Below are 18,996 nucleotides of genomic sequence, written 5' to 3' on the forward strand. Positions count from 1 at the left end.
TTGGCCGGGCTAAATGCCTAGGTATGCCCTTGCCCTATTTGTATAGGACACTTGTTTTCTACACAAGTTCGGGATACCTTGCCTCAATCGTCCGCCTAGAATTGGGCGGACGCATTGATCTCTGAATTAAATCAGTTTTTTTTCTCTTTTTTTTTTTTTTTTTTTTTGGCCGAGTTGCTATATTGGGAGCAACCTTGCTTCCTTTTTAACTCGGCCATTCAAAAAGAATGATAAGCCGTGTTACTATATTGGAAGCAACCTTGCTTCCTTTTTAACTCGGCCATTCAAAAAGAATGATAAGCCGTGTTACTATATTGGAAGCAACTCAGTAAGTCATTTCATTCGGCCTTTAATCATAAAAACAACAAATAATTCAACAATGCCTGACTCTTCATTACTTTTTGTCAAAAGTACATTGTTGTGGCCGTACGACTTTAATTACAAGGCTCGGTCAGTAGACCTAGCTGTATAAACAGCTTTTTGGCTAAGTACTTAAAGAAACAAAACTCAAACATGATACTTCTTCAGGTTATCAGTGTTCCATGTCCGTGGGATCTGACGGCCATCAATTGCCTCAAGGCGATATGTGCCGTCTCGGACTTCTTCCCTGATTCTGTACGGTCCCTCCCAATTTGGAGTCAACTTGTCGTCCTCATTGGCACGGCCAACAACTTCCATTTTTCTCAACACTAGATCCCCCATTTTGAGCGGCCGCTTAGACACTCGGCGGTTATATGCCCTTGTCATCCTTAAGCGATAAATTTCATGCCTAAGCGCCGCATTGCCCCTAGCTTCTGGAAGGAAATCTAGGGCGGTCTTCATGGCCTCCCAATTGGCCGATTCATCATAAAGCATTACCCGCAAAGTGGGCTCGTACATTTCAATTGGGAGTACAGCCTCAGCTCCATAGACCAAAAAGAATGGAGTCTCCCCTGTAGAACTCTTTGCTGTTGTCCGTATGGACCATAGCACATTGACCAGCTCGTCTGCCCATAGGCCGCCTGCCTTTTCAAGCTTGCGCTTGATCCCATTTGAAATCAACTTGTTATAGGCCTCAACTTGACCATTGGCTTGTGGTCGGCCGACCGAGGCAAAGCAATGGGTAATGCCTTGGTCTCCCAACCATTCTTTGAGTTGACGCGTCTCAAACTGGGGTCCATTGTCGAACACCATTGACTGAGGCACCCCATACCGAGTGATTATGCTTTTCCAAATGAAGGCTGACACATCCGTCCATTTAATGCCCCGGACGGCCTCAGCTTCAACCCATTTAGTGAAGTAGTCTACTACCACTAATACATACCGTCTCTGGCCGGATGCAGGAGTATACGGTCCCAAAATGTCCATGCCCCATTTGGCAAAGGGAAGTGGACTACTGATGGCTGATAGATTGTTTGCTGGACGATGAATAAGGGTTGAAAATCTCTGGCACTTGTCACATTTTTTTCACCATTTTCATGGCGTCCGACTTCAGGCTTGGCCAGTAATATCCCAACTGTGTCGCCTTTTCAGCTAAGGCTCGACCTCCAATATGCGAACCACAATGCCCCTGATGAAGGTCATCCAACACATCATGCCCTCTTTCAGGAGTTATACATTTAAGGTAAGGCTTCACAAAGGCTCTTTTGAATAGCTCCCCATCTTTCATCTCAAACCAGGCCGCCTTCCTCTACACTAGCCAACTCTCTTTCGGATCGTCCGGAAGTATTCCATCCCTTAAGTAGGAAGTAATTCCGTCCATCCAGGTTGAACTTCTATCTATTATCTGAACGGGCTCGGCATCAATGCTCCTTTTTTCCTTTACTTCCCAAAACACTGATCTTGGAGTATCACATGACGCCGAGGAAGCCAATTTGGAGAGGGCGTCCGCTTGATGATTCTCTGAACGGGGAACTTGCTTGAGAGAGAAAAGCTCTAGGCCTTCGGCCTCATTTTTAACTAGCTGCATGTACTTCATCATGGCCGGCTCCCTGGCCTCAAAGCCACCATTGACCTGATGGACTATTAGCCGGGAGTCCGAGCATACTTCAATTTTGGTTGCCCCGGCCGCTTTACACATCCTTAGGCCGGCCAACAATGCTTCGTACTCAGCTTCATTGTTTGACGCTTGGAACTGAAACCTCAACGCGTACTCATACTTGTCTCCCTCAGGAGATTCACATATAATACCGGCGCCACACCCGGTCGCTGTTGCACTACCATCCACAAACACCTTCCAAACTTGGTCCCCGGCCGACTGAAGATCAGGCCGTGTCATTTCAGCCAAAAAATCTGCAAAGGCTTGCCCCTTGATTGCCTTCCTTGGTTAAAACACAAGGTCAAAACCTCTGAGCTCTAAGGCCCACTTGAGCATGCGGCCACTTGCCTCCAAAGTTGAGAACGGCTTCTTCAAGGGTTGGTCTGTATAGACCACAATTGAATGTGCTAAAAAGTATGGCCACAGCTTCTTTGATGCCATGTACAAGGCCAGGCCAAATTTTTCAATTGGGGGGTACTTCAGCTCAGCATTGTGAAGTACATGACTGATAAAATACACCGGGACCTGATGGCCGTCCCTTTCAGCAAGAAGGACGGCACTTAGAGAGTGTTCGGAGATGGCAAGATAGATATATAGCTTCTCATTCTTGAGCGGACTAACGAGGCGAGGCAATGTATGCAAGTGATTTTTCAACTGTACGAATGCTTCCTCGGCCTCCTCTGTCCACTCGAACAGGGCTTTCTTCTTAATGGTTTGAAAAAAGTAACGACACTTATCCCCTGATCTTGACAAAAATCTTCCAAGGGCTGCTAAACAGCCGGTCAGTCTTTGTACTTCCTTGATTGTTCTTGGAGACTTCATGTCAAGGACGGCTTGAATTTTTTCAGGGTTGGCCTCGATTCCACGTTGATCAATCAAAAATCCGAGAAACTTGCCGGACTCAACACCAAATACACACTTCTTTGGATTCAACATCATCTTATGCCGCCTGAGTTCGGCGAACGTTTCTCGTAGATCCTTGAGATGGTCGGCCGGCTCTTTTGACTTGACAATCATGTCATCAATATATGCCTCCATGTTCCGGCCGAGCTGGTCTCTAAATACCGTATTAACAAGCCTCTGAAATGTAGCAGGAGCATTCTTGAGGCCGAATGGCATAACCTTGTAACAGTACAACCCCTGCTCGGTCACAAACGCTGTTTTCTCTTGATCTTCTTCCCACAAAGGAATTTGATGGAATCCGGAGTATGCGTCCATGAAGCTCATAAGGGCGTGTCCGGCCGTAGAGTCAACCAAACGGTCGATCTTAGGCAAGGGGAAGCTATCCTTTGGACACGCCTTGTTCAACTCCACGTAATCCACGCACATCCTCCAAGTCCCATTCGGCTTTTTCACAAGAACTACATTGGCCACCCAATCTGGGTAAAAGCATTGCCGAATGAAACCGGCGTCCAGCAACTTTTTTACCTCTGCTGCGGCCGCCTGATTCCTCTCTTCTCCGTGATTTCTCTTCTTCTGGCGGACAGGCTTTATCAAAGGATTCACGGCCAACTTGTGTACGGCCAGGTCAGGACTTATTCCTGGCATTTCACCAACTTCAAATGCAAACACATCTTTGAATTCTCTTAACAGCTGTACTAACTCATCCCCAAGCAATTCCAAGGCTATAGTGCCGACACTAACTGTCCGTTCTGGGTGGTTGGAGTCAAGCACTATATCCTGGTGGCTGCCGGCCGGCTGGGGCCTCAACTCATCTGGCCAACCGACAGTCATTAGTTGCTAGGCTTCCTCTGCCCTGGTCGCCTTACGCTTCTGGCCGACCTGGTATGCTGGGAGTGAGGTTCCTTCTTCCTTAATCTCGGACAACTTTGGGCCGCGTGCTGTTGGCTTCACGGCCAGCTGATTACATTCCTTGGCCATTTTCTGACTTCCTTGAATTGTTCCAATTTTTCCGTCCGACCTTTCGAACTTCAACAACATCAAATGGGGCACTATGACCGCCTTGGCTGCATTGAGAGTAGGGCGGCCAAGGATTACATTGTACCCAGTCAACTCTTTTACCACAAGGAATCGGACGACCATGTCTCTTCCTTCCCCCTTCTGCCCGAAACGGATGGGGAGGTCAATCCGTCCGACTGGATGAATGATATTCCCCCCAAATCCTACTAAGGGATGAGTTATATCTTGGAGAGCATCTTCTGGGAAGCTTAAATTCCTCAAGGCAGAGAGACTTATGATATCGGCCGAACTGCCCGTATCAATCAATATCCGTCCCACCTTCAAATTTGCTATTTTCATTACAAAGACCATGGGATCATTGTGCAAAGCTCTGACCTCACCACGGTCAGCCTCACTTATGATCACTTCAGGAAACGGCTCAGCTTTAACAACGTCCGTTTGCATCACATTGGACAGGTTTCGAGCGTCCTGCTTGATTCCTTTCATGGTAGGGCCGCCTGAAGCAAAGCCTCCTGATATGACGGCCACAAAACCTGAATCAGTGCTATTCCCATCATCTTCCTTGTCGTTCTTCTTTTCACTTTGTTGCTTTTTCTCGGACGTGTTGTCTGTCCGCTTGAAGGTGAATTTGGACTTGGTCACATAGGGTTTCAGCAGACCCTTGTCGGCCAACTTATCCAACAGTCTCTTCAAGTTGATACACTCGTTCGTGTCATGACCCACATCCTTGTGGTAATGACAATACTTGTTTTTGTTTCTGTACTGGGCCGAGCCTCTCAAAGGCTGAGGCTTCTCAAACTCAAACTTGTCTTTTATCTCCATCAAAATAGAGTAACCATCCTTGTTGAACTCATACTGAGGCTCGTATGTCTTGCTTTTCTTTGACTTGGGTTGCTGGTCATCAGCTACCCAGATTTATTTTCTTTTGTTCCCTTCTTTCTTTCGACCGGCCGAGTTTTGCTGAGAAGATTGTTTCTTCTCAGCCCCCTTGGCCGGCTGTTCTGATTTGGTGAGCGAACAAAAATCCGCGGCCTCAATATAGGCTTCGGCTTCCCGCAATACACCTGCGTATGACCGAATCTTTTTTCTTACCAAATCAAACTTAAAACCATTATGCCTTAATCCCCGGAGAAATTCTGAGTAAGCCATTTCGTCCGGAAGATTATGAATTTGGGCTTTTTCTTGGTTAAACCTTTGGACGTACGAATGTAGTCCTTCATTCTTTCCTTGGACAATTGTAGCCAAGTTGAGACTTGTCTTTCTTGGTGGGATGTTGTATGAGAAGTTTCCCACAAACAACAAACTGAGGGTGGTAAAGCAATTGATGCATCCGGCTGGGAGGCTGTTAAACCAGTCCTGGGCCACCCCTTTGAGAGTGGCCGGGAAGCATCTGCACCATGTAGCATCATCTACACTTTGCAAGTACATCAAGTTCCTGTACGAGGTAACATGCTCTTCTGGGTTGCCCGTACCATCATAGGCACCCACTAGTACACTCTTCACTTTTGCTGGTTGAGGGGATGCTAGTATATCTTGCGAAAACGGAGGCGGCTTATCTCCCAAATTCAACAAACGCATCTGCCAATCGATAGGCTGAGGTTGAGCGGACGTTCCAGCCAGGTAAGGAGTCTGGCCGAACATCTGACCATACGGCCCATATTGCCCAAAAACTTGGGGAGTTGGTTGTATCAACCCATTGAGTACTTGAGGGGACTGATACTGCAATGGCTGAATTGGACGGGGAGTAATAGTATGACTCTTGCTGGAAGCAGCCGTGTTGGTGTATTGGGAGAAAGATTGGTTGGAGACTTCCTCCGGCATGGTTGGAGTAGAGGCCGTGTCAGAGTATGCGACCCTCTCCCTTTGCTTGTGCCGAATGTAGTCCCTTGCGTCCTTGAAACGCTGTGACGGCTCAGTCTCAACTCTTTTTGGCTGTCTGCCCCTCCCCCCAGCCAACTGTGTTTTCGCCAGCAGGCTAGAGAAGTTGGTCCGTGGGACTCGGGGAGACCTTCCGTGCGGACGACGGAATGGGGTGTTACCAGCATCAGTTGCATTGGTCTTGTTGTTGGCTTTCTTGGAAGTGCCCCCTCTCCCCTTTTGCTGGGTAGCCGCCAACTCCTTGCGGAGCTTAGTCAGCTCGGCCATTAGGGTAGCTGGGGTGACAGGAAGTTGTTCGGCCTCTTCAAATGAGGCAGTCAAAGGATTGCTTGAGTGTATGGTAGTATGTATGTCCTCTACATATCCATCTTCGCCTGGACGTGGTCCAGAATTAGGTGTCTGACCATCTATTGCCATAACGGACGAGTATCCCCACAGACGACGCCAAATGTTTTGGGGTTTTTTGTGATTCCCTCGGATACTGGTCACGCTCTGCTGACAAAGACTCGGACACCTGCAAAATAACGAATATTCCGGTGTTCGGAATATTCGCCTCCGACGCTCAAGTTAGTGAACGGAAACGGAAAAGGCTAGAGAGAGAAAGTAGAGAGAAGTTGGAGCTCTTTAATGCTCTATATTTATGTTATGTCACAATCCCCCCCTCCCATCATAAATGATTGGGGTATTTATAGGGGTGGGAACATGTACCCCTCTAGGGTTTATGCCCTAGAATTTCGTGACATGATTGGCTGCGCAATCAGAGGTCGCCACGTGTCGTAGGGGGCGCCGTTTTACGGCTTTCAAGGTTTTTCTCGGGATTTGGGCCTGAGGTCATCAGGGCCCTTTTCTCTTTCTGATTGCAGCATTTAGAGATGGCTGACAGGTGTCACCATGACAAGTGGACACGTGTCTCAATCTCATAGGGCCACGTGTCGCCTGTTTATTGGGCCACGTGTCACTATAAGATTGGGCCACGTACCTGGGGTATTTTTACCCTAAACAGTACCCTTTTTTTTTTTGAAGGGACCCACAAGGCCATAATCTTACTTAATTAAAACAATTGAGTGATTCATCATGAACATATGCCAATAGCTAAGCTATAATATCTCAATTAATTAGTAGATACTCCACATTATTTGGGGTAAACCCATATTTTTATTATTATCAAAGTATTATGTATAACTTTATACTACAAGCGAATTTTGAGATGACACGTGTCATTCTCTAATTAAAAAATTTCCCGCCTAAATGTTTTTTTTTTTTTTTTTTTTTTGTCAAGTATTAACTTCTACATTTGACATCAATTCTTCCATATATGTACTTTCATATGTTTCTTACTATTTTTATTAGGCATCAAAGTAGTAATTTTCTATAAGACTTTAAATTATTATTTTTTTGTCTAATTATATGCATATGTTTTTGTATTTTATTTTCAAGAATAAGCCCATCAAAAAATTTCGGTGAAAAGAAAAATAAATAAAGTTGTAAGAATCTATACTTTTATTAACATTGGACCTGATTTTGTAAATTTAATACATATATGCCATCCTAAATAATTAATCATAATATACATTTTTTATTTTATATTTTAGGAATATTAGATAAAAATACCTATTGACTATAATCATAACAATAGTATTAAATTATTAATAAAACAAAAATTAAATTCTCCACCTTCACTGAAAATTAAACAAATAATCAAGTAAATTACCCATGTACCTATCAAAGTGTGGGGGTAATGACCTTGATTATTTTTATAATTTATTGTATATAATGAAGTTATTTTATTATGTTCAGTAATGTAATTCATTTTTAAAAATAATTATTGTAATAATAATTAAACGTTGTAATTCGTAATAATTTTTTTGTAAAATCGTGCATTGTACGGGACTTATACTAGTACTAATAATAAAACACAATAGATATTTATAATAAATATTTTTTATTTTGTGGGAAAAGGCAAGACACATACATACATTAATCAATTTAGCCTTAGAGAAAGTCTTGGTCAAATAGAATTTTCCTTAGAGTCAACCTAGAATTTATGTGAAGTGGCCCTAGGGTGTAGAAGTTATTAAATGTGGCCTTTTGTTTATGACGTTGACAACAAAAGTGCAAGTCTTTGTTATAACCTTCATTATAAAGAGAATTAGGCATTGTTTTTTTGAGCTGTTTGTGGTCTGATCTACTATATTAAATTCTTTTTCCGCTTATGCTGACACCTGCTATGTTCTACTATATATGCTGCTAAAAAGCTCAAAAGAACAAAGATTTATGGTGTGTTTGACAACAATCTTTGGAGTAGGTTTAGGCCCCGCTCTTTAGAGCTGCTCTGCTCTGCTGAGCCCTGCTCTGCTCAAATCAAATCTGCTCTGCTCAAAAGAAATCAGATCTGCTTTCCTCTGCTCTGCTCTATTTTCAAATAATAATTAATAATAACAATAATAATAATTAATATTGTATTGATGATAATAATTTATTATTTTGAATAATTATAATAATTATTAATATTAAAAATAATTTTAATAATTATTAATATTAATAATAATTAATATTTATTAATCATAATAATAATTAATATTTATTAATCATAATAATAATTAATAATAATAATTATCAATAATAATATTTAATAATTCAAACTATTAAGAATTAATATTTCATAATATTATTAATTAATAATTTCTAAAAATTATAACAATTCTTTCAAAAAAATAAATAATAATAACAATTAATAACAATTTCTTTTATAAATATTTGATATTAGAATCACAATGTGTAGAAACATTTTATGTGGGTATTGATTGTTAGGTCATTGAGTTGAATTATTTTTCAAATCTTTCCATACAATTTAAGAATTAAAAAAAAAGAGGTTGTTTTCAAGTAGTTTTTGTATATCATTATTATTTTGAGGGTTAAAAATATATGATTAAGACAAATTTATAAGTAAAATCATTATTAATCATTAATTCATTTTGTTTTAAAATTTTTGTGAAATAAATATAAGTAAACCGTTGTCTTTTATCTTTCTACTATTAAAATATGTTAAATATGGTACACATTTATTTATATTTTCATTCACCTAAATCAATGGTATATGCACTTAATAATAATAATAATAATAATAATAATAATAATAATAACAATAACAACAACAACAACATTAATAATAATAACATTAATAATAGTATTAATAATGATGTTGATATCTGCTCTGCTCGGCTCGGCTCTACTATCCTGAAATCTGCTCTGCTCTGCTAAATTTTAATCTGCTATGCTCTGTTGACTCCTGCTTTGCTCTGCTCTGCCCAAAAGCTCAAAAGAACAGGGCTTTAGTGTTTTAGTGATGAATAATAAATTTTAGCTCTTCAACTAGATCAATGTTCATAAGGAGTACTAAATTTTCTTTAGAGTTGTCATTATTTAAAGTGTTCTACTATATCAACAATTAGTTAAATTTCACAACTAGATTAGCAATTACTTGGACTACTAAGTAGTTATTGGTAGCTAGCATCTATTTTTACGACTAACTTCTACTTTCACAACTACGGAGTAATATTTATCAAATAGTTACCACCTATTACAACATTGAAAGGGTTATCATCTCTTGTGTTTTCAATATATTTTGTCCAAAATTTTAATTCTAAATTATGTTCTCAATTACAACTAGCTATTGTTTTCAATTAACGCAATTGTAAAAAATACGGAGTAGTTAGAAACATATGATGATAATTAAAATTATGATTAATGATAGGAAATTTTGAATTTTGGTACCTCAAAAATGACCCCAATTGAATTTTCGCACCCGTTTAAATATTTTTTTATTTTTTTATTTTGGTACCCATCAAATGTAAAAAATATAGATTTTGGTACCTCCTTTCAACCTCCGTTAAGTTTTCCGTTAGTGGGGTCTTGCCATCTTCCAGCCACCCCTTAGCCACCTTCCAGCCACCCCTTAGCCACGAAGCAACCACGCACGCAGCCACCTTGTTTCGCCACCACACCACCGCCACCAAAACTACCCCCTTGCACGTAGCCACCTCCAATTCGCCACCACTCCACCGCCACCAAAACACCCCCCTTGCACGCAGCCACCGCAACCAGTCACCAAAGCCGCCGAACATAGTCCAACCGTCACCACCACCACTCGAAACTCCCAATCACCTCCAATTTGCGCCATCCCCTGCAAAACCAACATGAAACAACCCAGAAACCACCCGTTTTCTGGGTTATTTAAAAACCCTAAACGGGTTTGTTTTTCATGTTGTTTCAGGTGGGTTTTAAGGTTTCAAGGGGCGGCGAAAAGGGGAGGGTGGTTGTTTTAGGCGGAGGGTGGAGGTTGGCGAACAGGGTTGGGGGATTGTTGTCGGCGAACGGTGGTTGTTTTGGAGGGCAGTTGTGCGGTGGTCGGTGTGTGGTGGTTTAGCAGCTTTTGAGGCTGAGATCGGAGGAGGGAAAGGGAGGAGGCGGGCTTGCCGGTGTCGGAGGAATATTTGGGCAACGGCATCCGACATAGGGAGGGGGAAAGGTGGCTGACGGGGAGTGGGAGGGGTGGCTGTGGGTGGTTGGTTTTTTTTTTTATTTTTTTATTTTTTTATTTTCTCAAGTTTTTATTTTTTTTTTATTTTTTTAAGTTTTTATTTTTTTAATAAATTAAATTATTAAATAATTAGATATTGGGCCCTACTAACGGAAAACTTAACGGAAGTTGGACGGAGGTACCAAAATCTATATTTTTTACATTTGATGGGTACCAAAATAAAAAAAAATTTTAAACGGGTGCAAAAATTCAATTGGGGTCATTTTCGAGGTACCAAAATTCAAAATTTCCTTAATGATAAATTGAAAATATAGTGAAAAATAATTAAGTGTGTTTACATGACTCATTTTAAGCTGTGGTCTATATTTTTTTTAATGAACATTACTGGGCTAAGCATGAACACAAGTTATTGCATATAGTAACATGGAAATAAAGCTTTTTTTTTTTTTCCTTTAAATTAATGCAATTGAATACAGGTTAGAAAAAAGTCACAAATGCTTTGATTACTGTCATAAGTACTGTATAATTTAGCAATAATATGTCATAAATTTTAATGAAAAATTATTTGTTGTTTGTATAAGTTAAACACCGAGTTATAAGCTAGTATGTTTAGGTAATCAACAAAATTGTATAGATTAATGGTAACTCAACTCTAACACGATAATTCACACGTTTTGGGTATATTTGAGTCAAATTTACTCCCTCTATTAAATTTTCGTCGATAATTATTTAATCCAAAGTGAAACAACTAAAAGAAACAATGGGACGTATATACATATACGTTATACACCATACCACTTACACAGTTACAAGTTACAAACACAGGCAATCTCCAATTCTAACATAAATGGCTATCATACCGTTACAAACTGTTGCAACCCCGCGAATTTCATGGGTGTTCCAGCTACCTGAGCGTAGCTCATATTCTCATTACTCGCCAATAATAGCCTACTCAAAACTGAAATCAATTTGCAAACCCATCTGCTATTCTCTCTCTTTTGACCAATCCTTCACTAATCTTCCACTTGACTCCACCAGTTATGCTTCAATTCTTGAATCTTGCACAACCCCATTTCTTGGTAAATCAATTCATGCTCATGCCCTTAAATCTGGGTTTCATGGGCATGAATTTGTTGAGAGTAAATTGCTTCAAATGTATGGTAGATGTGATTGTTTACATGATGCACGTATGTTGTTTGATAAAATGCCTAAGAGAAACTTGTACACTTGGTTAGCATTGATAAGTGTTTATGTGGATTATGAGTTGTTTGAGGAAGGTTTTTTGCTGTTTTTAGATTTGATGTTTGAGGATTTGAGGTTGGATTTTTTTGTTTTTCCTGTTGTTTTGAAGATTTGTAGTGGGCTTCAGGATGTGGAGCTTGGGAGGCAAATTCATGGGTTTGTGATAAAAGCTATGTTTGTTTTGAATGTTTATGTGGGCAATGGGTTGATAGATGTGTATGGGAAATGTGGGCATTTGGGTGATGCCAAGAAGGTTTTTAGTACGATGATCAAGAGAGATTCTGTCTCGTGGAATTGTCTGCTTTCAGCTTGTGCTGTGAATGGCATGGTTGATGAGGCAATGGAGAATTTGGATAAGATGTCGAGTTCAGGAGATTCTGTCCCAAATGTCATCTCTTGGAGTGGGGTTATTTGTGGTTTTGCGCAAAATGGGTATGTAAATGAAGCTATTGAGTTGTTATCTAGAATGAGAGCTCGAGGGGTGGAGCCAAATGCACAAACAATCGCTGGTGTGTTACCAGCTCTTGCTAAGCTACAAACACCAAGGTTAGGTAAGGAGATTCATGCCTATATTACTAGGCACGGGTTTATGACCAATCCAATTGTAGTGAATGGACTGCTTGATGTGTATAGGAGGAGTGGTGACATGGAAAACGCTTTGAAACTGTTTTCGAGATTTTCAGTGAAGAATGTAGTGTCCTTCAATACTATGATTGTTGGATTTTGTGACACTGGTGATGTTTCAAAAGCCAAGGACCTTCTTAACCAACTAGAAAAGAACGGTGTTAAGAGGGATCTTATAACTTGGAATGCGATGCTTTCAGGATATGTTGATAACCTCCTCTTTGAAGAAGGATTAAACTTGTTTAGGGAGGTGCAAATGGTAGAAGGGATTGAAGTGGACTCATATACTTTAGGAAGTGCTCTTTCTGCTTGTTCTGGCAAGGGTTCTCTAAAACAAGGAAAGGAGATACATTGTCAAGCCATCATTAAGGGTCTAAACTCTAATCCTTTTGTGGCAGAAGCCTTAATCGAAATGTACATTACATTCCAAGATCCTAAGTCTGCTCTGCAGGCATTTGAAGAAGTTAATGATAGTGATATAAGCACATGGAATATTCTGATCTCGGGCTATGCTCGGTGCAATCAGATGGATGCACTTCCAATTTTTCTAAAAAGAATGAGAGAGTATGGTTTTGATCCAAATGTATATACATGGAACGGAATAATTTCAGGCTACGTAGAAAACGGCCACTATGAAGTTGCTTTACAGTTGCTTAAGGAGATGCAGAGTACAAATTTAAGGCCTGATATCTATACAATAGGGATAATTTTACCTGCTTGTTCTAGATTGGCTACAATTGAACGAGGCAAGCAGGTTCACGGGCATTCCATCAGATGTGGGTATGATTCAAATGTCTATATTGGAGCGGCCCTTGTAGACATGTATTCAAAATGTGGGAGCATAAAGAATGCAATAAGGGCAAATAGCAGGATATCAAAACCTAATCTGATTTCCCAAAATGCGATGCTTACTGCCTATGCAATGCATGGCCTTGGAGAGGAAGGTATATCTCTTTTCAATACCATCCTTACCAATGGTTTTGTACCGGATGAGGTTACCTTCTTATCAGTTCTCTCTGCTTGTGTTCATGCTGGGAAAATTGACATCGGCAATGAGATTTTCAATTCAATGGATCGTTACAATGTGAAAGCTTCACTGAAACACTACACGGCTTTGGTTGACCTGTTAAGTAGGTGTGGTAAAACCAATGAAGCTTACAAGCTGATTAGAAACATGCCAATGGAACCAGATTCTGTGACTTGGGGAGCTTTACTTGGAGGCTGTGTAGTTTCCGGTGATGTGAAGCTTGGTGAAATGGCAGCAGAAAAGCTTCTAGAATTGGAACCAAATAACTCAGGGAACTTCATTCTACTGGCAAATATGTATGCACTTTCTGGTAGATGGAATGATTTGTTAAGAATACGAAAGATTATAACAGAGAGAAGAATGCGAAAAAATGCTGGATGTAGTTGGATTGAAGATGGGAATGATGTTCATGTGTTCACCGCAAGTGATTCATCTCATATGAGAACAGAGGAGATATATTCTATGTTAGAGAATCTAACCATGCATATGAAAACATGGGCGTATACTTTGCTTCCATACCGTGACTGTACATATTGACAGTAAGATTCAAGCAGCAGTAAATTATCAGATAGAGAGCATTATTTCCGTACATCATATGTATTACGGATTCTGTATGGTAATGTATCACTGTAGTATGATCCAATTAGTAAGATAGAGACATGTTTGTGATTTAATTACATGCACATAGATCATAGGCTGCTTTGACTGTATGCAAAGCAGGGAGATTTAGCTAGTCCTAACCATGTACTTCATAATAACTAACACAGAGAAATTTGTCACAGCATATAGAGTATATATATATTTTTTAATCTACGAGTAATGTACCTTTGATAAGAACTATTTTTTTTAGAACTCCATTTATTATTATGTACTCGGTATAATTCTTCAGAATATATATACAATTTTTTTTTCTCTTTTTTTTTTGGGGGGTAAGAAATAGGTATCATATATAAATCATGTGGTGTGATCCAAAACAACTTTATAATGCTTGTTAAAGCGCTCAGCCAAGTAAGCACAAGGCCAAAACAAAAGGCAAGGGCATACTGAAAGGATTGGATTAGTTTATGAAATAACAGTATAATGGTACAACTGTTAAAAAAAAGAAAAAAAAAAAGTATAATGGTACAAGAAATATACTTTTAAAATTATCCCTCTAAAAAATTGAACAAATATAAAGTTAAATTAATGTGAAACATCAAAAGGCACATTAATGATACAACATGAGAACAAAGCATCATTGAGGAAAAAAAAAAACCCTCACTCATCATCCATGCACACCAAACTTATTCAACGTTTCCTCGATTTGAAGCCACCCAATGGGGGGAACTCGTCTGTTTGGAGGACGAAAGAGTTCTTCACTGTTTCTCTTGAATTTGATAAGCCAATTGTTTCTTGTGCATCTGATTTATCTGCTTTGCCATTAAATTTACTACCTTGATGTTGATTTTGGACTGCTATGCCTAATTTGGGCAATGAAGATCGAACAAGAGGCTTTAAGTTCAGCAATTCAGGATCATCAGAGAATTGGTAAGGAATTTTGCTTTCATCCATCCTTCTAAATGTGACAGAAATCCTAAAAAACGCAAGATATCAAACAATGTCAAAGAAGAGAACACTAGAAACAGGAAGAATAAACATAAAAGTTAGGAATGTTAAATCAGATGTCTCTAGGACAGAGTTATCAGACAAACCTTTTTGTAGGGACAGCAGGAATGCAGTGTTTAGCAACATCAGCTCCATTACCATTTAGAACAAGAACAGATCTGCAGCATAAAAAGAATATCAGCACCGTGATAAGTCAGAAGATAGAATATGTTTAAGGTTAAGAGCTGCCAATTGAACACCAAACCAATCCAGCCTGAACATTATCTGATAAATGAAATTACTACTGAATAGATCAGTGTCTGCATAAAAAACAACAATCTATGGAAGAAAATAACCCCTCCCCTAGTTTAGCTCACAAAAATGTCAATCAAAACTTATTATATCTTCTTCTAATCCTTTGTTAGTGCCACTTAGTGGTATATTGTCATAATTATAGACTTGCAGTGAAATATTTGGCGAGCATCATACAAATGTTATACTACTATATAATTTCAGCTGCACCATATCCGCAGAAAGGTAAAGGGGATGACATGTAGTTAAAGAACTTGCCAAAAAGTTGCGCTATACTTAGTACTACAGGTTACCCCAAGAAGCTATATATATGCAGGCATCAAGACTTTCAACTAATATAGTACATAACTATACTACCTCTTCAGGTGGATGATCACAGTACAAAAACAATCGAGATTTTCACAGCTACATTAACAGTTCAAGAAACTAACAAATTAAATCAAACAAGAAAAAGGCATACCCAACTGGAAGAGGAATGGAGACTGGACCGGTGAACTCCCCAGGGCTTAAGATTTTGAGATTTGAACCAAAGACGATATTACACTCTGTCAAGAAAGAGACGGTGCAAAATGGCCTAAGAAAGTCATGGTGATCGATGTGAGGAGGGATACAATCACCTTCATCATAAATATTCACTATGCAACTGTTAGGGACACATGTAGGAGGCAGGATATGCCATTTCACCATTCTGCTGATCATCTGTTTAAATAGAGGAGGCATGGGATCAACTTCCTCATCCCTAATTATACCCGGAGGATTTCCATCTTTGTCCTGAAAGTAAGTTAAGAGATACAAAGTATAATGCATGAGATATTCTAAAGTGATCACAAAACATAAAAGCAAAAGCTAGAATGTAAAGGCATTTAAAAGAATTACCACTGCATAATTGTAACAACAACCAAATTGAATGGTCACACGTCCTTTCCCAGGCAGCCACTTCTTTGGTTCAGAGTAAGTACGTTCTGCAAAAATTCAAACCAAACGAAAGATTAAGACAGGCAACACCTTAATCACATACATATTACAGAGCTTGCTTGATATCATTTAGAATATTATGCTTTGGGGTTTGTTTGAAAACTGAAACCGGGTTTTTGAAAAACCATTTTGTAATTTGATCACAAACCTACTAACAAAGAGTCAAAGATTCAAAGGATAATCTAAAGATACACTTGGACTAAAAATAAGGAATTCAAGGGGTACCAACACAAGCCCTTAAAAGATGCAAAGAGATTCACAAACATACCCATAAGCTGTCCTTTTCGTCCCAGTTTCTGAAAGTTGTAAACAGATTCGACAATTTTCTTCTGTTCTTCAGCATTAAAAACCCCAGCATGAAGTTCCAATCCTTGCAACACATTTACCCTCTTCCCATCTACCCTCTCATAATGCACAAAATCCTTTTTCCTCCTAACCTGTGAATATCTGCGCCACTCCTCATCTGACGATCCATTAGCACTAGTAGATGGAGAAACATGGTTTCCATTACTCGGAGATGAGTTAAGGTTACTAAAAAGATCACGCAGTTGTGGCTTCGGATTAGCTGGTGAAGGAGATTCATAATCAGTACTGGTTTCTTGTCTCATTGATTGCACAGATTCTGTGGTAAGAGGGGTTTTCTCCTGGTTGCTAAGTTGTTGGTTATTGTCAGACGGCGAAGATGGTGTAATTGTTTCAGAAGATACAGGAATTGACGATCCTACTTCACTGGAATCGTGGACAGTGTGTTCTGCATATTACAAATCACAAATATATTGATTAAGGATATCATATTCATCTTCAATCAGTCAAAATTACAGTAAACAAAAATTGAACAAAATGTCATCAGATTTATCAACAAATTAAATTTCCTATCACATTAAGAATAAATTAGAAGCAATCTCTTTGTAAATTACAAGGTAAGATTGCATATATCTCATCCTTCCTTACGCCACTTGAATGAGTAAATCTCTTTAAACATACTCGTATTACAATAGTGTTGACATTGATTAAAGTCATATCTCATATGTGCACCCTTTATACTAAATCATGCATACATAACAATTAGCTTTGAAATTGTTATTTTTTTCGAGTTTTAATCCGCGTGTAATTAATTGTCAAGTTGATAGTGTATAACCTTGTACAAACTAGTAATGCGATAACTAAATTATATTCGAATGGAGGTAAAAATTCTAAAGATTCAATCTTTTCTAACAATCTGTTATAACAATCACTTGTGAACTCACTCAACTGTGTAAGTGTGTATATTAGCAGAGAAAGTTTATAAATTTACTACTTCTTCAACCCAAAAAACTTTAATTTAAAATCTTGCATAATCGCAACTTCACAATTATTGAATCACAAGAAGGGAAAAAAAAAAAAAAAAAAGACAAACAAACGCAGTAAAAAATCAATTAAGCAAATATATTAGTAATTAAAAGAGCGAAAAAAAATTAAAATCAATTCTTTAAATAAAAAAAAAAAAAGAGAGAGAGAGAAGTTTGAAGTAATCTTACGATTAGAGAGAGAAAGAATTCGAGATTTAAGAAGAGTTTGACAATCTGAACAAACCCCATCAAAAACCTCAGCAATCTGGGTAATTTCCAAGTTCTTCAATAGATTAATCCAATCGTTTTCCGGCGATTTTCCGGCAGAATCTCCGGCCATGTTTAATGTTAAATTGAGTAAAAATTGAAACAGTTTAATTTTGAGTTGTTTATGCTTTCTTTGGGGGGTTTATAAAAAAGACAGGAGTGCTGACTTAATAAGAGTTGCGGAGTTGAAGACAGCAGCTTTTATCAAGTAGGTGTAGGTTTTGTGGAACACGTGGGAAATTGTTGGTGGATGTTGTTTATATGACTTCTTGAGTTGTGGCTTCTTCACTTGCCAATCACGTAACAGGTAACATCTATTTTTGGAAAGTTTGATACTACCAACCAGGAGTAGATTTGTTAGTTTTTTTTTTTTTTTTTTTTTTTTTTTTTTTTTTTTTTTTTTTTTTTGACAAAGGACAACTCAGAACTAAAAAAAACTAGAAGAAAACACTAATTAACTGACGGCGCCTAGTCGAAGTAGCCAGATCATGAGCTGGACGAACATCATCCCTGGAGACCTTCTGCATCATACAAACCTGAAAAGAAGAGGAGATGTGTCGAATTTGTTGCCGAATCCAAATAGTAGAAATATCCAGAGAGGAGTTTCGAAGAGTTGAAATCGAAAGCTGGGAATCAGTACGAATGAGAATCCGAAGAAAACCACGCTGAATAGCCATTCGTAACCCAAAGAGACAAGCCAATAATTCTGCTTGAAGAGCTGAGAGAGCGAAACACGCTCGTGCTGCACCTCCAAGACTAGCATTAGAATCCATGGAGAAAAAACACCAACCTATACCAGCACGACAATCGCGGGAACTCCAAGCACCATCAACAACGAGAGTAACCGTAGGAAAGATACCAAGATCCCCTACTAGATGGAGTGAATTTAACTGAGAACCAAACCCGGGAGGTAAAGGAGGGTCTGCAGACAGCAGTTCCCTAGCTACTAAACTACGCTGAGCCCACTGTTGAGCAACATGACAAACAGAATCTGGCGAACGAAGAGCTTGTCTGAATCGAATGTTGTTTCGAATGATCCAAATTGCCCAAGTAAAGGATAAAATTGAGTCTAATCCATCCCAGTTCTTCAGAAGGACAATAGAATGCAGCAGAGAAGTAAACCAGTGATTAAAACTGCCATCACTAACTGGAGGACGAACACCCAAAGGGCCACAAGCCCAAAGTCTCCGGGTAAAAGGACAGTTGAGAAATAAATGATCTATGGACTCCAAGTCCAAGTGACAAAAGGAACAAGAAACATCCACCGGGAGACCCTTATCTT

At 39.1% G+C, this 18,996-nt stretch overlaps 2 protein-coding genes across 2 annotated transcripts; one reads left to right on the plus strand and one right to left on the minus strand.

Annotated features, from left to right (window-relative positions):
- Positions 1-11,184: 11,184 nt before the first annotated feature.
- LOC145564287 (pentatricopeptide repeat-containing protein At3g16610-like) lies at positions 11,185-14,018 on the plus strand. Its single transcript, XM_081624605.1, has one exon. It carries the CDS (start codon positions 11,203-11,205, stop codon positions 13,783-13,785), a length of 2,583 nt encoding a protein of 860 aa, XP_081480731.1. The 5' UTR covers positions 11,185-11,202; the 3' UTR covers positions 13,786-14,018.
- A 207-nt stretch (positions 14,019-14,225) lies between these two features.
- On the minus strand, positions 14,226-17,875 carry LOC145564288 (RNA demethylase ALKBH9B-like). The gene is made up of 6 exons (XM_081624606.1): positions 17,637-17,875; positions 16,388-16,870; positions 16,021-16,106; positions 15,605-15,915; positions 14,940-15,011; positions 14,226-14,821 (listed from the first exon to the last, which is right to left on the minus strand). The coding sequence occupies exons 1-6, from the start codon at positions 17,785-17,787 to the stop codon at positions 14,536-14,538; spliced, it is 1,389 nt and encodes a 462-aa protein (XP_081480732.1). The 5' UTR covers positions 17,788-17,875; the 3' UTR covers positions 14,226-14,535.
- Between the last annotated feature and the right edge of the window lie 1,121 nt (positions 17,876-18,996).

This window comes from Chenopodium album, chromosome 10 (assembly GCF_948465745.1).
Source record: "Chenopodium album chromosome 10, dcCheAlbu1.1, whole genome shotgun sequence".
NCBI lineage: Eukaryota > Viridiplantae > Streptophyta > Magnoliopsida > Caryophyllales > Amaranthaceae > Chenopodium > Chenopodium album.

Bases quoted from the DNA above. Each gene is read 5' to 3' on its own strand.
- LOC145564288 (XM_081624606.1), bottom strand. From the start codon at position 17,787: ATGGCCGGAGATTCTGCCGGAAAATCGCCGGAAAACGATTGGATTAAT. The intron at 15,916-16,020 runs GTAATTCTTTTA...ACTTACTTTCAG, and splicing joins GTTGTTACAATTATGCAGTG to GACAAAGATGGAAATCCTCC. The intron at 14,822-14,939 runs GTTTGTCTGATA...TGCGTTTTTTAG, and splicing joins CCTGCTGTCCCTACAAAAAG to GATTTCTGTCACATTTAGAA.
- LOC145564287 (XM_081624605.1), top strand. From the start codon at position 11,203: ATGGCTATCATACCGTTACAAACTGTTGCAACCCCGCGAATTTCATGG.